Below are 26113 nucleotides of genomic sequence, written 5' to 3'. Positions count from 1 at the left end.
TCCAAATTGGGGAGAAAAAAAAAAAAGAACTGAAAATACTCTGCATTAGCGAAGGCATTCAAACCATCATACGTTCAATTGAAACACCCATGCTCATCTCAGCACCTGATGCTGGGGGTCAGAGGGCAGGAGGGGTCGCTCAGGACTGAAGCTGGGAGTCGAAAGCCACTGCTCAATAAAGAACCGTGATGGCGTTTTCATCACCTCCACAGGATTTAGATGAAGGAAGAGATAGCTATTAATGTCTATATATATGGAAAGAGTGCAGATCTTTGCTAACGCAAGGCCACAACTCAAAGAAAACATTGAAAACCATGTAATATGTCATTCCACCATTCTTCAGTTAGTAAAGAGCATGCGCGGTTTCTCTGGAGTTCCTCTACCTGTGGCTCGTTCTTCCTCTCGGGTTTGCCAGTAAACTTAGCCGTTAGTCTCTCAGCTCTCTCTTGAATGCTAGGGATGTGTATTGGCTCTAATTCGTCCACATTAGGCAGGCTAACTTCCTGTAAACGGAGAGTCACTCAAATACAAACAGGTTTAAACCGTTTAACACAATTTCAGAGTTTTAGTGCTCACGTGCTTGCGGTTCAGTTTTATAACTATAAAGAAATTCTTCAAAACAAGCTACTTGATCGATCACAAACACATGCAGGTTCACAATTAAGGTGCTTGTCAATCAAAATCACCCAAAGAAATGCAGGATTTTTATTCCAGGCTCAAAACAAATTAATCTCAATCAACAGAACGTGTGGCTTAATGATGATTACCACAAACATTAAATTCGACTCGTCCCTCCTTTTCTTTTATAAAAGCACAAATGTGTGTTCCAGTGGGGCACTTACAATGCAAGTCAATGGGGACACTTTTTGGAGGTTTAAAAAAGGCAGAAATGTGACGCTTATAATTTTATAAATGCACTTACATTAATTCTTCTTGTGTTATTTGAGCTGTAACGTTGAACGGGTCGTTTTACGGTTTTCTGAGACACGTCGTCATGGCAACAAAGTTGTAAAATTGTCTATAACGTTCCACAGATGCAGTTACTAAGTGATTGTATCATGTATAATTGTGTTAAACTCATGTTAACACACATTGTTTATACTTTTGAAACAGTATTTTAATGTTTTCAGATTAAACCCCATTGACTTGCATTGGAAGTGTCTCACTGGAACACACATTTGGGCTTTTTTGTATTTTAGTGGTAAATCAATATTATGCCACAAATCCTGTCGATTGAGGTGAACTTATATTGAACCTGAACTATTCATTTAAACATTTATTTGTTTATTTTTTTGCTTTTGATAGTAGTAATGTGATAACATGTTATTGAAGTTCAAATAATCAAACTTTAAATTTCATTCAGTTATCCTGGATCATGTTCATTTCATCATCATCATCATCCTTGTTTAATTCCGTCCCATCATTATTCTATAGAGAACACACAAAACTATTTCAACCAATCACTGCACTGAGATTTAATTTACAACTAGACAACAATCCAAACTAGAGGACTCAACACAATTTGTCAGTAGCGCTGCATGCAACTAATGAGTATTTTGACAAATCTAACGATTAGAGCAATTAATCGACTATATGGTCGATTATCGCATGGATTAATCGACAGCTCTTAACCGCCAATAGCTTGTTTGCGGTCACGTGATTCTGCTGACGTCAGATGGAGGGCAGGAATGAAAAGCACAATGGACAAGATGGAGGAAAGTCTGTACTGTACTAGTTTAGACGCTAGTATGAGAGAAATGTATAAACAGAAAATCACAACACATGTTGGACGTGATCCTTATTGTATGGAGTGATTTTTCAACGGAATACTTGCCTGCCATCGAGGCGGTAGATATAAGCATCTACCTTGTCCTCCAGACATCCTCCTCCACCAGAAAACAAAAGAAAGCGTACAAAAGTATGGATGCATACAACTTACCTCGGTACCAAGGTGCTCCACAATGACTGTCCTTTGGTTTTCGCCCGGGTGAGTGACTTTTCATTAACCTAGCAACAAACATTAGCCGCTGCGGCGCCTCTCGTTGTTTACGTGATTAGGTTAACCACACTCAAAGGTCCGCCGAAACGCCACTAAAGACATGGATCATCGTGAGACAAGATGGAGACGTTATTGCAGCTCATTGCAATTGCACGGCAGGGTAAGTTATTTATGTCTGCATGCAAAGACTTTAACATTACTAAGAACGGAAACAGCTAAAGTTATATAAACATAGCCACATAAGTTAGCTTTGATGAAGTGGTCACTGCATACACACACACGAGCATTATCCGATTCGGCTCCTCCCGACCGCAGACGCAGGGTTACAAGCCATTTTTTCAGCTGTTTTCAGTCAATTTCTTGCATTTCCCCCATATGAACAACAACTTTTGGTACACGATAAAAGCTCCTTGTGCCTCTCCTATCAGTCCTTGGCATGAGCAGCGAAAATACCAAAGCAATTACGAGGAAAATGATGGAATTCATGTTCCTGGATGACCAGCTGTTCTCCATAGTTGAGGACAGAGGCTTCAGAAATCTGATACATTTCCTCGATACAGAGTAGGAGGTACTTTCCGACGTTGCGTTGCCCGAGTTGTTTAATCTCGTGTCATGTCACACACGCAGCCTGTTATCTGTCAACATTTGGGTACACAAATCCGGGTGAGGGGAAGGGGGGTGCTGGATGGCAGAGGCAGGCTAAATACATACAAATTGTGCCGTTGTGATTTAACGTCATTTTTCCCACCGTGTCCGATATTAAAATCAGTGCGACACACTTTGCAAAAGGCGTGGGCATTGTCAATATGGCTTCGGGATATGAAATTAAATTCTTCCATCCAGCTGTTGTTAAATGTACATGTATATTTAGTTTTTTTCACCGGAGCACCAGCTGAGTCTTCCACTCCCATCTACCAGTGATGCTTGATTTAACATCCCGCGTCTACTGCCTGCGCAGATATCAACAGCGCGGATATCAACAGCGCAAATGGGTTGTAGGTTGCCAGATTGAGGTCATAAATGATTTGTAATGTGTGTGATGTGTCGATTGTGTGAGTAGGATGCATTTCATTCAAGATCTGGCAAATGGACCCCCTTGGAATAATATATTGATTTGATTATTCATATAACGTGGTTTGGGCCATACAAATTATGGGAGTATTTTTTGGGAGAGATAACAAAACGGGAGACTCCCGGGAAAAACGGGAGTGTTGAAGCCGTTCCCGAAGCAGTGCTCAGTTTTACAACTGATATTTGGACATCTAACGTAAGTTGAGCGTATTGGACACTTCAGTTTTTCAGATCTTTGGAATTGTTTTGTTAGACGAGTAATGAAGAGAAAAAGGTCCATTTATACAGTGGGAAATGACATCTGTTATATAAAGCAACTCATTTGCAGTTAATTGTTATTTCTACCTTCAGTCACAGAGCACTTTATTTTGAGAGTTGTTTAAGTGAGAGAAGATCCTGTAACGTAGTGCAGTTTGGGGGAAATTGTAATGTTTAATCATTTATTTTATTATGAAAATAAAATGTTGCATTGAAGAAAGGTAGATTTTGTTTGTATATGTGGTCAATAATAGTTCTTAGAAAGAAAATCGGAAAAAATCGGTATCGGCAGGTCACACTTGCAAAAAATCGGAAATCGAAATCGGCCAAGAAAATTGCAATCGGTGCATCTCTAATTATGAGTTTGTGATAATAGTGCTTCCTGTGTGGAAAATCACTTCCTGCCCTCCATCTGCATTTTACGGCACAGCAACGCAGTGACATCATGTGCAAACAAGCTATTCAACTTGTGTCTTGAGTTGCATCAAACACCGACTTACTAACAACGCATAAATGAGGATGAACGTGTACTGTAAAAACACCTTCGAAATTACAAATTTTTCAGTGAATTACTCGAATAGTTGATGAAATAATCGGCCAAATAGTCGTTGATCACTCTAAATGTTAGATCTGTTAAATTACAGGGACAAATAAAACTAGGTGAGGGTTTTTATGAAGTGATTATGTCCTTGTTAGCTTAACTTCAATAAAGGATGCCATTATTATCGTCAATAATATCGGCCATACTTTTCAGAACCGAATCACTTGCACGAATGTTATTGGTGCACACAAGGTAATTCCAATAAAGAAAAATCCTTATAGGGCCTGGTAGGCAATTTGGTAAAGCTGATGATGCCAATCAGTGGAACTGGACGTGGCTGTTTGGCACTATTGAAGAAGTGCAATACATTGCATGACAAGTCAATCTGCAATCATGGATTATCTGCTATCCAGATTCAACACATGCGGCTGTTATCATCATCATCATCATCATCATACCACAATACATTCCTATACCACACCATCACTCCACTACAGTATACTTCATAATTCAATTAATCATTCAAGGCTGCTAGGACACGTGTTCAGATAAGGGGAAAGAGATCTGTTAAAGTCAGACCGTGTGAGGTTAGTACAGGTGGAGGACGGGATGATGTGATGAGAGCGTCACCTGTGTGTGTGGAACAAACGATGAAGAGAATGAGGAAGATGAAGGTGAGGAGGAAGAGAGGAGAATAGTTTTCTTAGGGCAGCTCCTTAAGACCTCAGGACCGCTGCTGGCCTTCAGAGAGACGAGAGAGCAGTGAGACGGACGTTACACGTGCATAACTCATCTCAAACACACACACACACACACACACACACACACACGTTTTGCATTTGACACGATGATGGACAGGAATGTTGTGTTAAACTACAAACAGTAAAACATTAGAAAAGAATCAAAACACAGATATCAGAAACACTTGCGCACACACACACACACACACACAGACCTCCCATGAGCATGGCAGGCACAATAAAGCAATCAAAACCACATCTAAACTACTGCAATCAGAAGGGGAATATCAGCACCAGAACAATAAGCAACAGTTCACTTCATTCATCACAATCAAACTGGAAAGACAAACAATGAACACTAAAGCACAGAGTGGATTAGCCTCTGGATTTCTAATGTACGGAGCAAACCTAATCGAATAAACGAACAACAACACGTGGAGATAACTAGTCCTTGACTCCTACAAGGAAACTAGAAAGACATGAGAGATGACCGGTGTTTTCTACCTGCTCTTGTCTGCTGGGCAGCATTTGACACTTCAGTCTTTCCTTATAACAGAAACTCATCTGCTCCTGTAACTGTGTGTGCCTCTGAACACACACACACACACAGTATGTGACATGCTCGCTTCTCACATGTGCAAAGAATGCTCAAATACACAGATTTCCTGATCAAATAACAACACTTTGCCCACCAACAGATCTTGACGTCAGCAATAGGCCTCCTGTTGTTCTGAAGTCGTCAATGGAAATTTGTGCATAGACAGTTTTATAACATTATGGGCCTCATTCATGAAACTTGCAAAACTGAGTGAATTTGTGCAAATCATTCGTAATTATTCTTAGAGATTGTCCCATTTAATTGACCCTTTGCTGTCACAATCACTTTACTTGAGCTGTGAAGTGTATATTTATATTTACATTACGTTTAACATCAAATCTAATTTAACTCTCATTTTGGTTAAACTTTTCCCCGGACTGTTTTCACAACATTCTCTATTTTAAAGCATGTCAGGTTAAGTCAATACACATTATGAGAGTAAAAGTTTACTTATAATTTGTTCTGTGTATTGTGTGTCCAAAGACGAGATCCAGGCCTTGTGGATTTACAGTCAGTTGATGATCAAAAAGTAAAAAATAAATACACATGAATTTGAATCTTGACATATGACCAAGCAGATGGTAGATAAGGTAAAAACAGCCATAATGCTTGAAAATTCAACTGTGCACACTTGCTCGGAATTGCTGCAGGTTCTCTTAAAGAGACAGTAGCGGGGTCTGGGTATCTCAGAGGTAAAGACGCTGACTATCACACCTGGAGTCAAATTCAGGGCGTGCTGAGTGACTCCAGTCAGGTCTCCTTAGCAACCAAATTGGCCCGGTTGCTAGGGAGGGTAGAGTCACATGGGGTAACCTCCTCGTGGTCGCTATAATGTGGTTCTCGTTCTCGGTGGGGCGTGTGGTGAGTGACTCCAACCAGGTCTCCTTAGCAACCAAATTGGCCCGGTTGCTAGGGAGGGTAGAGTCACATGGGGTAACCTCCTCGTGGTCGCTATAATGTGGTTCTCGTTCTCGGTGGGGCGTGTGGTGAGTTGTGCGTGGATGCCGCGGAGAACAGCTCCACATGCGCCATGTCTCCGTGGTAACGCAGTCAACAGGTCATGTGGTAAGATGCGCGGATTGACGGCTCTGACGCAGAGGCAACTGAGATTTGTCTTCCGGCACCCGGATTGATTCGAGTCACTACGTCACCAGGAGGACTTAAGAGCGCATTGGGAATTAGGCGTTCCAAATTGGGAGAAGAAAAAACAAGTAGCAATTTAGTGCTTTTTATTGATATCAATGTAAACTACAGACGTTTAAACAAAAAATTGAGTCAACTTGTTGAATAAACTAAAAAGAAACCAACCTTCAGAAAACAATCAAAACATTTTTTATAATAATTATTACAAATCCACTGCTAAATTCTGCTGAAAAGCGGCATTTATCTGCGTCGTGTTCACCTTGCATTATCATCATTGTACATTACATATAGAACATGTCACGCATTCACTGAATCAATGTTAGCGGATATGGGATAATTAAATGAATAGTGCAGGACCAATAGCGCAACCCTAAAAGCCTGTTCTAAACGAAATTCACCAATTAACTATTCTTAATATATTTTAAAACAGTGAAGACATTGTTGAGAATAATTAACACATAAGCCAAATCTACGAGATAGTATAAAATGCGCTGAAAGTTGCACGCATTTCACAACGTACAGTTGTGCATTAGTCATTGATCTAATGTGACAGCAGTTCTGTGAAGAATCAGTAACAGTTACGATGTAAAACATAATGAAAAAAGACCAGTGAGAAATGTACAATAAACCAAATGCACTGATCCAAAAATGGCATATCTAGCCTAAATGTCATTCAACGCTACTGCCTCAAAATTAGGTTGGAAACTTTCCATGGGAATTAATGGGAACAAACTGGAAATGTCCAAAATTACAGGTTAGCCTATAACAAGGCTAAAAAAAAAAAAAACATCTTGCAGCATAATCTTGGTTAAAACAGCCAGATTTAATGCAAATTTAGTTTAATTTGTACCTGCACATTCCTCAATCACATGCACACAGCACACTACTTACTGCAGCAGGACTACTGAAGTCAAGTTTGAACATCCAGTCAAGTTTTGATGATATTATTAGGGTAAATGGTGACTCAGGTGGTAGAGCGGGTCGGCCGCTAATCTCAGGGTTGGTGGTTTGATTCCCGGCCCACATGACTCCACATGCCGAAGTGTCCTTGGGCAAGACACTGAACCACAAGTTGCTCCCTATGGCAGGATAGCACCTTGCATGCAGCTCTGCCATCATTGGTGTGTGTGTGTGTATAAAGCGCTTTGGTAACCGCTAATGTTAATAATAGGCTATATAAGTGCAGACCATTTACCATTTAATATATTTGTTCAAAGTTTAACAAGCAAATATTAAATCAAATGTGTTTATACAGTAGCTGCACTGGAAATCAGATATGCTAAATGTAAGCTAGCTAACATCATGTCATTGCCAATTTAAGAGGCTAGTTATCATGGTGCTAGCTAGCTCAACTGTGCTGCTGTTTCTTCTGCTAGCCAGTTTTCTGTTCTCATACGAGAACGCAGGTTATAGTTTGATTTCGCTGCTTGAGTGTTCATCGATTCCTCTTGCCCATTTCTATTCATTCATCCAGCATCAACTGTAAAATATTTTTACCATTCCAGAATATTCCAATTGTTTAGCTAACTATTATTATATCCGTGCATGGCATTGCATTAGTGTTTTTACAAGCTTTTTTCTAATATTATTCTACAGAACAATGCCACGTGTGCCATCTGATGTGTGGGTACATGTGTGGTGTTAAGATCTCAGTGAAGAATGCCACAAAGATGCCGCAGCATATAGCCAAGTGCCCAAAGTTTTTCCCAATACTTCCAAAATTCCCCAACACACCAAGGCGGGCCTTAGCAAAGGAGCAGTTCAGTACGACAGTTAATGCACTAATGGTTTTTACAAACGACTTACACAGGAATGTCTTTTGCTTGTGGTTCATGAATGAGACCCATTGAACGGACTGTACTTCTTATATTGCTTAAGATTTAAACAGAACTAAGACACAAAAACCCAGTTACGATCCATTATTAAAGACAAAAAGACACTGACAAACATTGATGACACAGGATGATCTGAGAGGGTCTAAGGTTGCGGACGGGGGGGAATGTACTACACGCTTTACCTTCCTCCACGCCGGGACCGGGGCCAGACGCACAGACTCTTTCAGAGAGAGAGGGGCCACAGACGGGGTCAGGAGCCGCCCCAGGTTGGGCATTGAATCTCCCTGAGGCCGTATAACATGCGAGGAATTCCCAAAGCCAAATATGAGCCACAATGAATGTTCATGAGTGAGGGAAGAGAAATGGAAAATGAGTGATGAATCGGGAGAGACACACAGACACAGACGTTTCAGAGAAAATACCTGTAATATGTCATACATGAATAAAATGAGTTCTGACATGCATGAACGTATAGATGTACTAAGGACATGAGGCAAGAGTGAACAGATACACAAAACTCTGCTCCTGGCCACTCCTTCCTAGTCAAAATGTTAAAAGCCAGACCATAACAGGCACACTTGCAGCATGCTGTGCAGTTCTAGTAAACACAGAGTAGCTGCGATGGCCCGAGGAAAAGATTTAGAGATTGGAACATGTATTAACAGCACCCGAGAGCTCTATGCTCTTATTGGAGGCTGAAAGCATCATGAAAAGGGACAAAATATGAAATCTACAGATATGCAAGCGGTGGGGAATGACAGAGGTCGAGTTTGTCTGGGGCTGGTCACAAGTAGTCGAGGCACAGATTTGTAGGGCTGCCCCTGATAGTCGACCAAACATTAGTCGATGAGAAGAGTCTTGGTCCAACAAGATTTGATCGGTCAAGAAACAAAACTCAGGAACCCGACGAACACCGGTATTAGCGCTGGTTGGACGCTAGGTGGTACAATGGGGTCATTTTTGTTGTGCAGGTTTAGGGTTAATCCTACACAATAAAGCAAGACACCTTGATTTCAAACTTTATTATTTATATATTTTAACTAAAATGAAACTGGAAAAAAGTGCAATTACAATGTGTTCAACTATCTGAAAGATGGTTTTACAACAGTTGTGAACATCTCTCTGGCAAAGAAGCTTCATCTGTGCATTCTCCACCGGACGGGTATTTCCTTATCCAGGAAAATACATCATGTGTGTGAATAAATCAGTGTTGTTCCCCCCTTCATGATTTATATATATATCCAATTACGTCGGAAACCTCGGGGCTGAAGGATTTGTGAATATTCTTGCTTTATTGATTTTGCAATGAAAATTAAATGAATTAAAAACATTTAAATCTTAAATCAAATGCATTTCTAAATTCAAATTGCACTCCAAACGAAATGAAAAGGCAATTAAAATACTGAAGTGATAATATATATATATATGAATATATCTTAAACCACGTTTAAGATATAAAAACAATTATACGGAGTGGTGGTGGCGTAGTGGTCTAAAGCACATAACTGGTAAACTGGTAATCAGAAGGTTGCTGGTTTGATCCCCACAGTCACCACCATTGTGTCCTTGAGTAAGACACTTAACTCCAGGTTGCTCCGGGGGGATTGTCCCTGTAATAAGTGCACTGTAAGTCACTTTGGATAAAAGCATCTGACAAATGCATAAATGTAAATGAAAAAATAATGATGATGATAATCACTGAAATATAAATCCGTGTTTTTGTATTATTTTACAGGCTGCCGAGTCAAACGGTGCATGGAAGCTGAAATAAGCAAATAAACAGTCATCTTTAAAGCTGCATTATGAAAGATTTTTTTAGTTACAGTTTGGGATGCACCGATCCGATACCTGGATCAGTTTCGGCTCAGATACGGACGTTTTTACCCAGATCGGGTATCAGTCGGACAAGTCTGATCCAAATCTGATACAATGTGATTGTCATTGTCGTTATCATTGAGCTCAAAGAATGACATAAAAGAACCTTTAAAGCACCTTTAAGTCTCGAGCTTTTTATTAGAAGACTCTTGAATACGTACGATAGATTTGTGAATCGCAGTACAGTATGTATGCACAGCGTACTTTACTAAATGAGCGCCGCTCTGTTGACACACACACGCGTGCATTGGCTCATGATGCGCTGCTATATTTAGCTCTCAGAGCGTGCAATATGTGAGCACTTTACACACATTGTGCATGCTCTATAGTTCGGTTCGCTTACAACAAGCTCTGAGAACGGCACTGGAGGAGCAATACACCAGATGTTGAATGAGAAGTGAATTAAACTACTGTGAATACAGTGCAAACAAACACGCAAACAAACACACTCAGTAAAAAAAAGAATCGTTGAGCAACTTAACTTCAACGCTCACCGCTCACAATGTGAGAACTGTCATTTTGTCATCGTTTGAAGTACTTTTATATGAAGTCACCACCGATGCGGAAAGAGAGGTGTGTCTTGCGAGACAAGGCGGTATGAACAATTGTTTGATGCAAACACACGATAGACCTCAATCCTTAAACCTCAATAATGGGGGCCACCATCAAACCTCATTACGTTAAAAGATGAGCTAACATCACCACACAACTAGTAACTAACAGTGCCAACAGTGACTACAAAGTCAGCAAACAACAAGCCTAAAACACTAACCACATAATTAATTCAGCTGCAGTGCATGCTGGGAACTCACACAAAAGCAACACTGTTCAACGTGAAACTCAGACAACTCTGACTAGTTGGGGCAACATTTGGGTACTATTGTTGATCTAATGCGTTTTTATATAGAAAAGTAGTTTTTATAAATGCAATTAAGATTTTTAATTTATGTGATTCAAAAACTCCCATAAGCCGGATAAATTGCAATTTCATTTTTTACAGTCGCATACACACACACACACACACACACACACACACACACACACACACACACACACACACACACACACACACACACACACACACACACACACCTGTCTCTTCAGTCCAGTAGACTGTGCTGGAGCGTTCTCTTCAAACTTCGCTAGCAGCTGTGTGGCCATCGATTTCACTTTGTTGTTATTGTTAGCTGCCGCAGCCGACTCGATTTTACGTTCCGTCAGGGCTGTCGCGATAGCAGGCCTGTCATCTAGATTAACCCTCAGCAGATCCTCCTGACATTTTGGAGAACAGAAATGAAGCATTTAAGCAAGTGTGTAAAACACACACCAATATTTTGTATTCCATTGACCCACAATTCAGCCTTACATCCTCCTCCGATTGTCCTGCCTGGCTCGTCTTCCGTCTTTTCCCCAATCCATCCAGTTCCTTTTCTTTTTTGTCCTATAATTGATTAAGACATAGAGTTGAGCATTTATACAACAACCAAATAATCTAGCAGTATAAACAACTGTGGTCGACTACCTTTGGGTTTCGTTTGCGGGAGATTGCGATGCTTTGACCCAGTTTACTGAGAAACGAGATGGGCGATTTAGTGCTGGCAAACAACGCCGCCTTCTCCTCAGGACTCAGGTTGTGATTTCCTAGAACAGGGTTAGGTGTTATCAGTGATTACCTACCACAGATTATCATGCAAGGCAGTTGGGACTGTCCTAACACAGCCTTTTATAGTCTTATAATGGTCTCATGCATCAGTGCAGTGCTTTAACTCACCACCAGGTGGCACAGTGTCCTTAAACATCTCAAAGAACTGGCTGAGGTACATCACCATGGAGAGCTTGTCAGGCTCCACCACAACAGACATCTCCTTCCCGGTCATGATGGGAGAAATCCCAAACTCTTTTTCAGCCACGTCAAATGCCAACTGGTTGTTCTTCTGCACATCATTCTCATCCAGAGAGTCAAAGTCACTTTAACACATCACAACACAGGAGAGAAACGTTTCAATATAATGTATAATGTTAATGAGCATATGCTATAGTGGGTATAATGAATAACAATGACACAAGCACACGTGTTACTGTAGCTCAGCTGAAAACACAACACCAAGATTACGTTCATTTCAAATGTATAAGCATTACAATATATTTTAATATCATTATTCAAGCGTTTTATCGACTTTTAATGCATGTATTGTATTAGACTTTTCAATTTAAAGGAACAGTACACCCAAAAATGTAAATGTGCTGATAATTTACTCGCCATCAGGCCATCAGAGATGTATAGGACTTTAGCAAGTGAACGGACACCAATTTCTGACGGTCCAAAAAGCACATTTAGTCAGCATCAAAGTAATCCGCACGACTCCCGGCGATCTTGTAATGTCTTCTGACATTACGTCACATAAATCGCTTATTAAAAATGTTTTAACTTGAAATCGGCGCTCGCTGTAGCAGTTTGAATTGACCCAACTCTCGCATGAAGTACGTTCCTCTGTGGTAAACGAGAGGAATTCTGAACGTGCCAACGTGATGACGTCACATGACAGCGTCGGGAGGCATTCAGTGTTTGCAGAAGCGTTTAAGTTCATAACATTTTAATTAGCGATTCGTGGGTCTCTCATTGAGTATTGACACTGACTATCACCCCTGAAGTTGCGAGTTTGAATCCAGGGCGTGCTGAGTGACTCCAGTCAGGTCTCTTAGCAACCAGATTGGCCCGGTTGCTAGGGAGGGTAGAGTCACATGGGGTAACCTCCTCGTGGTGGTGATTAGTGGTTCTCTCAATGGGGCGTGTGGTGAGTTGTGTGTGGATCGTGGAGAGTAGCATGAGCCTCCACATGCTGTGAGTCTCCGCGGTGTCATGCACAACGAGTCACGTGATCAGATGCGCGGATTGACGCTCTCAGAAGCGGAGGCAACTGACACTCGTCCTCCACCACCCGGATTAAAGTGAGTAACTTTAGCGAGACCCTCTCAAGTGAGCGCCACCACGAGGACCTTCTAAATAATGGGAATTGGGTACTCCAAATTGAGAGAAAAGGGGATTTAAAAAAAAACACAAACCTATCGACTTCGGAAGACATTACTGGATCGGCATTAGTCGTGTGGATTACTTCGATGCTGACTAAATGTGCTTTGTGTCCATGCACTTGCATTGGATGAAGCTAAAAACCTGGGATACTTTCCTAAAAATCTTAAATCCTGATCTGATTAAGAAAGAAGGTCATATACATCTCGGACCGCCTAAGGGCGAGTAAATTATCAGCACATTTACATTTTTGGGTGTACTGTTCCTTTAAGAGGTGAAACTCGTGATACTGCGAGTTCAAGTTCAGACTTCATTATTTTCACATTTTTAAATCAATGAAATCAATGACGTAAACATTTGTTGACAAAAGTTTTTTTTATTTAATCAACGATGATGTAGACCAGTGGTTCCCAAACTTTTTACAGTGGCGTACCCTTTCAAACATTCAACATCCTTTTGCGTACTCTCGAGTATTATTTTTACAGGCTAACGTTTTCTTACATTACAACGTTTTCAACTAAAAAGTGAAAACTTTGTGAAAACGATGACATGCGCACGTACGTAATCCGTATATAGGCATCCGCACGAGGCATTAACATAACTACATGACTGTGTTTGTGCTGCTCAAGATTGAGTTTATTGACACTGCTCCAGCAAAGTAACCTCATCGTCCGTCCAGACAAATGTGCTGTATGCCTTCGCCATCTTCATTGTTTGTATTTGACCGCTCTGTGGAAGAATGCTTATGTGCGCAGGCGCATAGCGTTTCTTTACAGTGACATCACCAACTAATGGCCTGGCATGCATGATACAACGTTTTTAGTCATTTTCGCAGATCCGTGTGAACGGGGATCGTTTTGACAACGTTGACGTCTGTACGCGTAACTTTTCAAAAACGCAAAAGGAAATACTTTTCGGTTTTTAGTACATCGTTGTCGTGTAAACGTACCCTAAAACTGTGGGTACTTTTCAAATGTCATTTATGTGGGTCTGGGTCACTCAGAGAGTACTGACACTGACTATCAACACCTGGAGTCATGAGTTTGAATCCAGGGCATGCTGAGTGACTCCAGCCAGGTCTCCTTAGCAACCAAATTGACCCGGTTGCTAGGGAGGGTAGAGTCACATGGGGTAACCTCCTCGTGGTCTCTATAATGTGGTTCTCGCTCTCTGTGGGGAGTGTGGTGAGTTGTGGGTTGATGCCACTGAGAATAGCGTGAAGCCTCCACACGCACTACGTCTCCATGTTAACGCGCTCAACAAGTCAACAAGTGATAAAATGCGTGGATTGACGTCTGAGAAGCGGAGGCAACGGAGATTCATCCTCCGCCACCCGGATTGAGGTGAGTCACTATGCCACCACGACGACTTAGAGCGCATTGGGAATTGGGCGTTCCACATTGGGGAGAAAAGGAGAGAAATGTGCCAAACCGTTTTACTGGTGTTACCAGTGTTTACGGTTTTAAGTATCTAAATGAAGCAAACACATTGGAGAAGTGTCTGAATAGTGCTAGTATTATTGGCATCCAGTATCCTCCAGTGAGAATTCAACTAATGCTGCCTTACAAACACAAACGCAGTGAAGCTCAGCTGACCTGAACAAACAGCTCATGAGCAGAAGCTTTTACAGGTCACTCAGCAGTGACTCTAATGGAGAATTATGATAATGCTAATGGGGCTGTTCAGCTGCTCTGTGATCCAAATGCCAAGAATAGATATATATGGCCTTCTGCCCCAGTGCATAAGAGCAAATGCCCCAGAAGCACTGCGGTTACAGTGTGAGGAGTGCACCACGTAAACTCCGCCAAACAAAGCAAGACCAAGTCATTTCACTGAACACATCATGACCTATAGTGGCAGGGCACACTATTTGGGGCAAGATGTCACAATAGACACTGCCGGTAAACCAGTTATGTAGGTTTCATGTATTGTGGGGTGAGGGGGAAACGTGTCCCCCACCATCACAACCACCAAAACAAAATCAACGCCTGCAGGGCTGGATTGGTATTCCGGCTTACTGGGCATTTTCCCAGCAGGCCGACGCACCTTGGGGCCGATCCTGGGCGGACTGGCCGTCGTGAGAACCGGGACTAAGCTGAAATGAGCCGCGGCGTTATGCAGATCCACCCCCCACCCCAACTTTTGGGCCAGTTTCTATGTAAAACCCCAGGCCGATTTCTCTTCCCATCCGCCCCCCCTGAACGCAACAGCACATCAGATGTACAGAAAACTTCTCAAGTCCAAACACTTATTTCATGCATCATTTAACGCTTCTGTTAATCGGCCGATGCCAATCATCGCCAAAGAAAACAAACCGTGTGGATCCTCTTGCGTGCCGACTTTTCAATACGCCATGTTTAAATAATCTCTTGAACTTTGCCTTGTGGTATTCCTGCCTGAACTGAATCTCTGATGCCCTGTGGCACCCGTCCGTGTTTGTCCTCCATCCCGGCACCTTTAAATATAGCAGCATAATAACACAGGGCTTTTGTTAGGATCAGCACGTGGCATACTGCACTCACATGAGGTCTGGCCTGTATCGGTGGATGAGCGCACACAGGGCCAGACCGCTCTTCCAGGACGTGGTGAGATCAGACACGCGGACGCCTCTGCATCCCTCCGTCTGCCTCTGACACCAGTTCAGCAGCTTACTGGAGCGCACGATGGACTCTGAGGGGAGCAAAGCAAAGTCAACCGGCGCCGCTCAAGAAAGAATAGGAGCATTTAGTAATGGAGCGCTCCAGCGACCGCTCAGTGTTCGGATCAGTTTTAGTAACATCACAAGACCAGGGTCTGAAAACCTTTCAAGGTGCATTTAGTTAGTGCAAACTGCGTTTAACTCTAAAGCACTGAAACAAAACAACCCAGTCCATGTCCAAGTCACTCTTTTCAGTTTGTAAAACAAAGTATCATGCATTCGGATTCAAGAGATCCGCAAAGTTACCTTGCAAAAGCTTGTCAAGCAGAAGTTCTAGGATGAAAATAATAAGTTATACGAGATTACGTTGAGACCATCACATGTATAAATAGAAGATAAATGCATCACAATTAGTGCACAATATTGACGTGATTGTAAGTCTACCCACCATTTCTTGTGAGTTTAGGAGTTGAAGAGTTGACCACACGCTCCATATCAACGCACAAATCCTTGGTCTCTCCCGTGTCAAACAGATGCCGCACCTGTGGTAAGATTGGATCATCAAATTGGTTTTAGAGCTCATAACTTGCATAAACAGGCCAAACATGGGCCAGTGAACGTTTACAAGGCAGCAAAGGTGTTTTAAGTGGGTTTTAATGTGTTGCTATGTGTGTTACTAGGGTGTTCATAGGGTTGCTAGGGTGCTTTTGGATGTAGCTTGATTATTTTAACTAATCCACATGAAGTGCGTCCACTATTAAGTCTCTAGATCTGGTCCCTGTAAGTCTGGGATTTAATATTTTTCACTAAATTGTTATGTTACACAAAGTTTCATATGCCACATGACACGCGTGCCTATAGTGTACTCCACTTGACTAGCGCGCATACACAGGAGGTTGGCACTTGCGCGCAAGACTATTGTTGTTTTAATCTCCCTGTTAACCGGCGATTACATATACAGTTTCCTTGTGAAAGCAATGCTTCAAATGTGAGTAATGCCACCTTGTGGATCCACTAATCCATGCCAATTATTCCAGGAGCATGAGCATTCTGCGCGATCAAAGATGCATGGTTGTAAAATCGGGCTGCACGCTTTCAGTGCTCGAGCACGCTGCTGATGACGAGATTTGCGTCACGTGTCCTGTACGTTTGCATCTGACGGAAGGATGCTTTGGGGTTAATGGTCTGGCATAGTCCTTAAAATTGCACATATTTTGTGATTTAAAAAAATGGACCTCATTTCAAATATAAAAAAATATAAAGTTGCATTAATAATGAATGCTACTATCAATCAATGACTACTATCAATCAAGTGTTGGTGGTGCTAAGGACGAGAAGGAGGGCGTGGCCGGGCTGAGTGCGCGCTCGGCAGCAAATCGGGCTAATCAGCCGAGAAGTATATGTGCAGCGGGATGCGACAGTTTGAGAAAGAGAGCCACACACAGCTGCCACATACGGCTCAGATTTATCCCTCTCCTTGGTTGATTAGCCCAATCGGGGGCCGGATGAGCACACTCACAGCCTGGCCACGCCCCCCTCCTCGTATCACCAGCATTTGCATGCTGATGAGTTTACACACCCCTGAAAATTTAAACTAAAATTGTACTAAAATGCAAAAGAATACTTCAGAAGTCTAATAAATTACTAGTATGAGTAATGCGAGACATTATTGGTCGTGGACTTCGGCGGCACTAATAAGCTTATAACCGGAATCTCAGGCAGATTAAAGGAGCAGAGCTTGTGAAATGCTGCATGTAAACAAACCTGGTTGGGTTTCACTTGGTGGAGGCTGATGTTTGGGTAGCGTGTGGCTGGATTCACACTGTACTGACTGAAGTTCTTACTCACGTTCTCAGGCGTCGTTTGAGGCAGCAGTCGATAGATACTTTCCCTGAAACCCAAGAGATGTTTGGTCATAATTACAAAACATTATGCAATCAGAGTAAACTTCATCTTGGCTTTCTCCCCAAGAGCGACGTCTCAAGAGGAGACCCTGGAGACGTGATGTAGGCTGTAAAACACTTGCCTCCGCACAAACATGCCGTTTATCATTTGAACACAGCTTTGTTGCGTTAATGATTTTGCAGTATGCAGCAAAAATAGCAGTGCAGAGAAATAAAAACGTTCCCATGCTATTCCCAGTCTTTCCAGATTGCTGGATTCAGATTTTTGCAAATAAATGTTTGATTCGGACCAATTCACTAATGAAACAATCATTCAGAAAGATTTGAAAACATTCACACGGATTTATTAACTTGAGAGCGATTTACTCACAAATGACAGTGCGTCGTCTTACTCTACAAAAGTGCCTGAAATGTCTTTTGTAGCTAGATTTTGCTGAGGAAAAGAAGAGCAGGAAATCATAAATTCCAGGTTTTCCATGACCGGGGGAATCCTGTACATTTTTCAGAACATTTTTATTTAAAATGCCAGAAGACAGTTTCACACAAAGTTTGGATTGAAAAATGCAAAAGATGCTACATGTATTGAATATATCCTTATTTACTATGTTTAATAACAATGTACACACACATATATACATATACATATACATATACATATATATATATATATATATATATATATATATATATATATATATATATACATACATACATATACATACACACAGTACATACACACACACACACACACACATACACATATTTTAATATATATACACATATATTCATATTATGTATATATAAAAACACAAACGCATATAAATACACACACTCTTATTTTAATAATATATATATATATTCATATTATAATAAAAGTGTGTGTGTGTGTGTGTGTGTGTGTGTGTATTAGGGCTGGGACAACGCGCAAAATATGCGCGTCGATTCGTCGGATCCAAAACAAAGATGGCGGCGCCGGCGAGTAGTAGTAACACGAGTGGCACTCAAGACTATCAGAAGAGCAAGGCGGCATGCACTCGTTCCTCTAAAGTATGGGAATTCTTTAATTTAAAAGGAAACAATTCCGTGATATGTCGTCTTTGCAAAATGCAGATGGCCTTCCATTCTAGCACCACGGCAATGCACCAGCACCTGAAGAGGCGCCACCCGGTTGCAGCTGCAGATGACAGAGCACCGTAAGTTTTTATTCAACTCCCCACTTTGCACTCGATGTTGGAGTAGGCTATAATACGTTGTCGACACCTAAAGTTTTCGCTTATAGCTATTAATAATGCGCTTATAGCTATGAATGTCGTGAAAAATACATAGAGGACACTGACAACGCGCTGACAGACAGGACCAAGCAGGTAACATTTAATAAAGTCTCAACTTTCAAATTTGGTCATTCAAAGAAAATTAAACCATAACTAGGCCTAGGCTACTATTTTGTGGCTCTTTAATGTGTCGTGACAGATTGCCTCAGTTAAAGCTGCTCGTGAACCGATCATCTTTTCCTTGGTTCATTTATAGCATCAATAGGCTAAACATGAATGTAGCCTACATCAGAAGGACTGTTGTTTTAACCGCGGAAAGACGTCAGTACAGTAGCCTACAATCCATTATTCAAATCCACCGACGTTAATCTTCTCTCTCCTGACTACTTTGTCGGACAAAAATGGCGTATTATGATTGATTGTTCAGATCGCCTGTCAATCAAACTCCCGGCAAATGTTTTTTTTTTTACATTTTATACACCCCCACCCCCGATGAAACCGGTATTACCGGTGTTGTCACAAGTCGATTAATCGAAATCGAATCGGACTGAAAAAATGAATCGCTAGATTAATCGTTTAAAAAATAATCGTTTATCCCAGCCCTAGTGTGTGTATATATATTAGGTGTCCCGATTAATTAATCGCATATACAAATATTTGCTGAGAAAGCCCATCATAAAACAATAATTCAATATATGATGAAATAATGATACATAGTTATCTTTAAATATAAAATATATATATCTCTTTTTAAAAAATTTCTCAAATAATGCAAAGATAACAAGTTCATATTAATTTTTAAACAACACAATAATAATGTTTCACACAGTTATTTAATTGCAAAGTTGTGTGTGTATGCATGTATATATATTTAATTTTTTTATTTATTTTCTGCAGCCCCCTAGAACCCCCTTGCAGCCCCCTGTGGGTCCTCGGACACCTGTTTGAACCCCCCTGCATTAGACAGTTGAACCGTTAACTCTTTTGACAAATGAATTACCCAACCGGTTCAGAGTCATTTCCTGGTGCTTTTATTATTTTCATTTGTTTGTAAATAGCCAGTAAACACAATGGAGAAAAAAAAAGTTTTTTGATTTGTTGTCTTTCTATTTCGTGTCTCATCACATTGATTGTAAAATGCAAACTCAAAACATATATATATATATATATATATACACACACACACACACACACACACACACACACACACGGCAGAGCCATTTATAAAAGTGGTGATGGAAATGTGTGCTTGTATTCCGTTCTGAACATGGTATCTGTCCTACCGTTCAGCAAGCACCTCCAGAGAAGAGTTTCCCTGAGCCAAACTCCGCACCATCCACGCTGAATCCATGCCTGCCAAGAATCCTCTCGCTATTCCCGTCCCCATCGGCCAGAACGGCTGCTCATGCACACAAAACACAACTGCATTTTCATCAGTCATAAGAGTGACAAATGAGAGGCTGTAAAATCATATTAGTAATCGGACACCTACTGCAAGAAGAATGATGGAAAATCTACCCACAATGCTTTTTGTCGAGCCAGTATAAGTGTGTGTAATGTTTCCGCTGCCAGTGGCGGTTTTAATATTTATGTGAGAAAATGTAATTTTAGAAGTTGTTGCAAGAAGCTGCTTCATAATAATATCATCTGTTTTATGGATGGATGGGTTTGGATGGATGGATGGTGGGTTTGGGTGGATGGATGGGGTGGGTTTGGGTGGATGGATGGGTTTGGATGGATGGATGGATGGATGGGTGGATGGATGGATGGATGGGTGGGTTTGGGTGGATGGATGGATGGGTTTGGGTGGATGGGTTTGGGTGGGTGGATGGATGGATGGGTTTGGGTGGATGGATGGATGGATGGATGGAGTTTGGGTGGATGGATGGATGGGGTGGGTTTGGGTGGATGGATGGATGGATGGGTGGGTTTGGGTGGATGGATGGATGGATGGGTTTGGGTGGATGGATGGATGGGTGGGTGGGGATGGATGGATGGATGGATGGGGTGGGTGGGGATGGATGGATGGATGGGTTTGGGTGGATGGGTTTGGGTGGATGGGTTTGGGTGGGTTTGGGTGGATGGGTTTGGATGGATGGGTGGGTGGGTGGGTTTGGGTGGATGGGTTTGGATGAATGGGTGGGTGGGTGGGTTTGGATGCTTCTCAGTTTTCTTAATATCTTTAGTTTTCTGTTGCATTACACTACATGTTGTCTACAGTCTGGTGAGTAAAAACAAAATATTTACAAGCCAATGGTGATTCTTTCTCCAATGTGTCCGTAGAGGGTTGTATACTGACCTCTAGAAGACTGTCTCCCACCAACGCCACCAGCAGCTTATAGCCATTGCGCTGGCGGACTAGCGCCGCATTTTCTGAGGCGTACATGCAAGTGAAGTCAAACATGGCGACGTCAGGTTGGCCGTAGTGGTTGATGGCAAAGTCCAGCGAAGGAAGCTGGTGGTTGGTGGAGAAATCGGCCGCTTCCCTGGCGTAGGAGAGCAGAGCCTTCTGGTCAACATTCGCCCTGGAGAGCAGCATCTCTGTGTCTGCGTAGTCCTGCATGAAAGAGCAACTTGTATGTCTCAGGGGATGATTTTTATTCAAACAAACAGATTCCAACTTAAGTTTTGTTTTTGCTAGACGAAGGTCTCGTTAAAACTTTTACCAGTCCTTTTCAAATGCCTTTTAAGTTGGGATTTTGATGTTTTAGGCTTGTCCCAGACCCAGACTTTCAATATCAAACTATAAAAATCCATTACTAAGGCTGTCGTTAATTCAGTGCAATTAATTACATAAAAGTGCATTTAATTATATAAAAAATAACGAGCTATAAATACAATGAAATTAATCATGTCCCTGGACTTTGCCAAGGACTTTTCCTAGCATCGGAGCAACTCAAGCTTGGAATACCAACTATTTTCTCCAGGGGGCAGTAAGTGAAACTCCAGCTATAATGGCAACACAGCTTAACCAGAGAACAAACCACAGCAGACAGCACAAGACGAGATGAACATTCAACAAATGTATCATTAAAAAAATAAATTTAAAACAGAGAGAGAGAGAGAGAGAGACACAGAAAGAGAGAGTGATAGAGACAGAGAGAGAGAGTGATAGAGACAGAGAGAGCGAGTGATAGAGAGAGAGAGAGACAGACAGAGTGAGACAGACAGAGACAGACAGAGAGAGACAGAGAGAGACAGAGAGAGACAGAGACAGAGAGAGAGAGAGTGATAGAGACAGAGAGAGAGCGAGTGATAGAGAGAGAGAGAGACAGACAGAGTGAGACAGACAGAGACAGACAGAGAGAGACAGAGACAGAGAGAGAGAGTGATAGAGACAGAGAGAGCGAGTGATAGAGAGAGAGAGAGACAGACAGAGTGAGACAGACAGAGACAGACAGAGACAGAGAGAGACAGAGACAGAGAGAGAGAGAGTGATAGAGACAGAGAGAGTGAGTGATAGAGACAGACAGAGAGAGAGAGACAGAGTGAGACAGAGTGAGACAGAGTGAGACAGAGTGAGAGACAGAGACAGAGAGAGAGAGTGATAGAGACAGAGAGAGACAGATAGAGACAGAGAGAGACAGAGTGAGAGACAGAGAGAGACAGACAGAGTAGAGACAGAGTGAGACAGAGAGAGATAGAGACAGAGAGAGAGAGAGTTTCTTCATTAATGATTCAACATAACTTGGCAGTACTGGGAACAGCTGAAGAGCTCATTGTGAATAAATGGGGACTAACAGTCCACTCACATTAATGATTACTTATACTCTCAGGACCATAGGCAGTAAAAGCTTTAAAAGACACTACAAATAATGTTAATCTAAACGCATAAAATCCATATGATTGTAACAAACAGGGATGACAAGAAGAGCCGGATACGACTCTATTTAAAGAAACTGATCACTTAAAATCTAAATCAATTACTGACCTTCATCAATTACTGACCTAAACCAAGAGGGGCTGATAAGCTCCAAAAAGGACAAAAGTAGCAAAATTATAGAAGTCGATGCGACTCTTTCGCTTCTTCTGCATATTCAAACCTGCCGTCTTGGGATCAGTCAAGTGACACTCAAGAACCAAATGGCACAACACATCTTAAACAGCCATATTTTAATATATGTGAACACTAATGATATTTGAGCGCTACGGTGAGGGTAAAGATTATCAGTGATTAAATATGAGTTATCAAATGGCTTCAAAAGACCAGGAACATAGCAAGTTGTATGAGCTACTTTTATGATAAATCTATGAAGCTTTTGTGGTGTTCATTCATTGTTTTAGAAGCTAAACAGCCCCTGGTCACTATATTCTTTCACTGTATGGAAAAGAGCAGCGTGAACATTCTGCTAAACATCTCTTTTCGTGTTCCACAGCAGAAAGCATTGAGAAGAGTGTAAAAACGGAACGTCTTTGATCACTCACATGCAGAATGACGCCTTTCTCCAGCAGGCTCTGCTTTTTGGCAGTCATTACAAAGTAGTGCGTGTCATCCTTGTAGTAGACGATATTTTCCAGGTCAATCCCTGTGAATCGACAGCAAGAGAACAAAAGAGTGCTATTGAAAGAGAAGTTGTTTGCATCCTTTCACAAATGTAATTAAGCTCCATCTGAGCGGCAGATAAAGCGCTCACTGCCTCATCAACTAGAGAGACAGTGATTATACAACTCACAACAGCAGACTGCCAATTCAGCACAAAACACTCCGCACACATAAGTGCTGTGTCCAGTGTCTCACAAACCTTCAGTAGAGTTTCTCTTTACCTACTCCACCAAATCTTCTGGTATGTGGTCAAAGGAATAGCTCATTCAATTATATTGTGTGCGCGCGCCCGTCTGTCTGTGTGTTAATGATTACTTATACTCTCAGGACACTGTCTGTGCGCCCGTCTGTCTGTGCGCCCATCTGTCTGTGCGCGTGAGTGCGTGCCCGTCTGTCTGTGCGCCCGTCTGTCTGTGCGCCCGTCTGTCTGTGCGCCCGTCTGTCTGTGCGCGTGAGTGCGTGCCCGTCTGTCTGTGTGTTAATGATTACTTATACTCTCAGGACACTGTCTGTGCGCCCGTCTGTCTGTGCGCCCATCTGTCTGTGCGCGTGAGTGCGTGCCCGTCTGTCTGTGCGCCCGTCTGTCTGTGCGCCCGTCTGTCTGTGCGCCCGTCTGTCTGTGCGCGTGAGTGCGTGCCCGTCTGTCTGTGTGTTAATGATTACTTATACTCTCAGGACACTGTCTGTGCGCCCGTCTGTCTGTGCGCCCGTCTGTCTGTGCGCCCGTCTGTCTGTGCGCGTGAGTGCGTGCCCGTCTGTCTGTGCGCCCGTCTGTCTGTGCGCGCGAGTGCGTGCCCGTCTGTCTGTGCGCCCGTCTGTCTGTGCGCACGAGTGCGTGCCCGTCTGTCTGTGCGCCCGTCTGTCTGTGCGCCCGAGTGCGTGCCCGTCTGTCTGTGCGCCCGTCTGTCTGTGCGCACGAGTGCATGCCCGTCTGTCTGTGCGCCCGTCTGTCTGTGCGCCCGAGTGCGTGCCCGTCTGTCTGTGCGCCCGTCTGTCTGTCGCGCCCGTCTGTCTGTGCGCCCGTCTGTCTGTGCGCCCGAGTGCGTGCCCGTCTGTCTGTGCGCCCGTCTGTCTGTCATGCGCGCGAGTCGCGTGCCCGTCTGTCTGTGCGCCCGTCTGTCTGTCATGCGCGCGAGTGCGTGCTCGTCTGTCTGTGCGCCCGTCTGTCTGTCGCGCAGCGCAGTGCGCGTCCGTCTGTCTGTGCGCCAGTGCCAATGTCAAATAATGTACATCAAGTACTTGACAACCGTCATGCATCACGGTTCGTGAAAATGGTCCATAAACCGTGAAGCCGTTCTCCTGCTATTCTTACATTGAAGTCATTGAAGTATGAAGAGACATAACAAAAGGGAGCGCTCGTTGCACCTGTGGCTTCTCGGAGGTCCTGAAAGAACTTCTGGTTGAAGATGAAGGCGACTCCACTGATCTCCTCCACCTTTGCTTCTGCTGTCGTGTTGCGGTTGATGAAGTTGGCTGTAATGGCAATAGCCAGTTTCCCCCTGAACTCCTTCCTCCTGAACCCTGCAGAGACAGCAGAAATATTCTCAAGTGTTTTTTAGCATATTGCAATGGTGTTGCAAGGGTGTGATATGGTTGCTAAGCAGTTGCTAGGGTGTCCTGGGTGCTTGCTTACTGGCCCACCTCAAGGCAACCCCCGAGTCTGGTTTAGGTCCATTCTTCAATGCAAGGCTATGGGATTGATTATTTAGTTGTTGCCCATTTTATGGTCTGCCAGGTGAAAATTGGACCAACAAACCATGTGATTTAAAGTATCATCAATCAGGGGTTTGTTCAGGTCCATTAGCAACCACCACCATATTTTCTTCTGTTGATTCAAGAGCCCGAGATTTAGAGGATGCTCATAATAATTAGTGTGATAATCTTACCTGACAGTGTGTTTCTCCTTCCATCAGCACCGATGATGACATCAAAATCCAGCTCATTAACTGGATGCGCTTTGGGGTGAACATCAGCTCTCCACCCAACTTCTAGAAAAACCAACAGCATGTTCAATGATGACATACAAGCTCATTCTCCACATGACTTGCTATCCATTCTGGACGCGTCCATGACCTTTCCAATGACCAGTATTTGTGCTGAAGGGGGAACATGCTGTAGTATGAAACTAAACTGATCTTACTCTCATTCTCTTGGTCTTCTGGCGGCTCAATGAGGCCTTTGAATTCCACATTAACGTGAATCTCAATGCCCAGGAGAAGAGCAACCTTCAAAAGCATCAGCTGCAACTGTCGAATACCTGTAACAAGAGATTCCAGAAACACAAATCAGGACTTGTACCCCGTATAAACCTGGTATTAACCCCTCTGGGGTCTGAGGGTATTTTGGGCCCTGGAGAAGTTTTGACATGCCTTGACATTTGGGCTTTTTTCAGTTGCTTAAAAACACATTAATGGCTAAAGTCTGATAACACTGTATTCAGCACAAACTGGGCTACAATAATATGTGAGCAACATGTGTGTACAGGTTTGTATTTTTGAGAAAATAAAGTTTATGCGTGGTTTTTGAAAAACAATTTTTTTTAAGTCACTGAAATAAGGTCATATAACACATACTAAACATTTGTCCACAAGGCCTTTGAGAACTGGATCTTGTAGCCGAGAGTTTTTGCTACAAAATGATGTGAAAACCATCCTGATCACTCATTCATA

At 42.5% G+C, this 26113-nt stretch overlaps 1 protein-coding gene across 2 annotated transcripts in view; it reads right to left on the bottom strand.

Moving 5' to 3' along the window:
• The window catches only part of LOC127622726 (protein-methionine sulfoxide oxidase mical3a-like), a 90881-nt gene that overhangs the window by 26485 nt on the left and 38283 nt on the right, over positions 1–26113 (bottom strand). Inside the window, exons 4-20 of one of the 2 annotated variants that reach the window (XM_052096778.1) lie at positions 25585–25701; positions 25331–25432; positions 24810–24965; positions 23327–23427; positions 21201–21458; positions 20185–20300; positions 17491–17617; positions 16175–16268; positions 16033–16059; positions 15611–15758; positions 11832–12028; positions 11583–11701; positions 11427–11501; positions 11153–11332; positions 8368–8469; positions 4500–4610; positions 384–503 (exon numbers count right to left, since the gene is read on the bottom strand). In XM_052096778.1, coding sequence (XP_051952738.1) covers positions 384–503; positions 4500–4610; positions 8368–8469; positions 11153–11332; positions 11427–11501; positions 11583–11701; positions 11832–12028; positions 15611–15758; positions 16033–16059; positions 16175–16268; positions 17491–17617; positions 20185–20300; positions 21201–21458; positions 23327–23427; positions 24810–24965; positions 25331–25432; positions 25585–25701 — 2150 coding nt within the window. Of the gene's footprint in view, positions 1–383; positions 504–4499; positions 4611–8367; positions 8470–11152; positions 11333–11426; positions 11502–11582; positions 11702–11831; positions 12029–15610; positions 15759–16032; positions 16060–16174; positions 16269–17490; positions 17618–18000; positions 18064–20184; positions 20301–21200; positions 21459–23326; positions 23428–24809; positions 24966–25330; positions 25433–25584; positions 25702–26113 lie in introns of those variants that run through there. The other variant, XR_007968002.1, reaches the window with a different exon arrangement.

This window comes from Xyrauchen texanus, chromosome 29 (assembly GCF_025860055.1).
Source record: "Xyrauchen texanus isolate HMW12.3.18 chromosome 29, RBS_HiC_50CHRs, whole genome shotgun sequence".
Classification (NCBI taxonomy): domain Eukaryota; kingdom Metazoa; phylum Chordata; class Actinopteri; order Cypriniformes; family Catostomidae; genus Xyrauchen; species Xyrauchen texanus.
The sequence above is the reverse complement of the archived record's forward strand: the minus strand, read 5'-3'. Positions and strand labels throughout refer to the sequence as shown.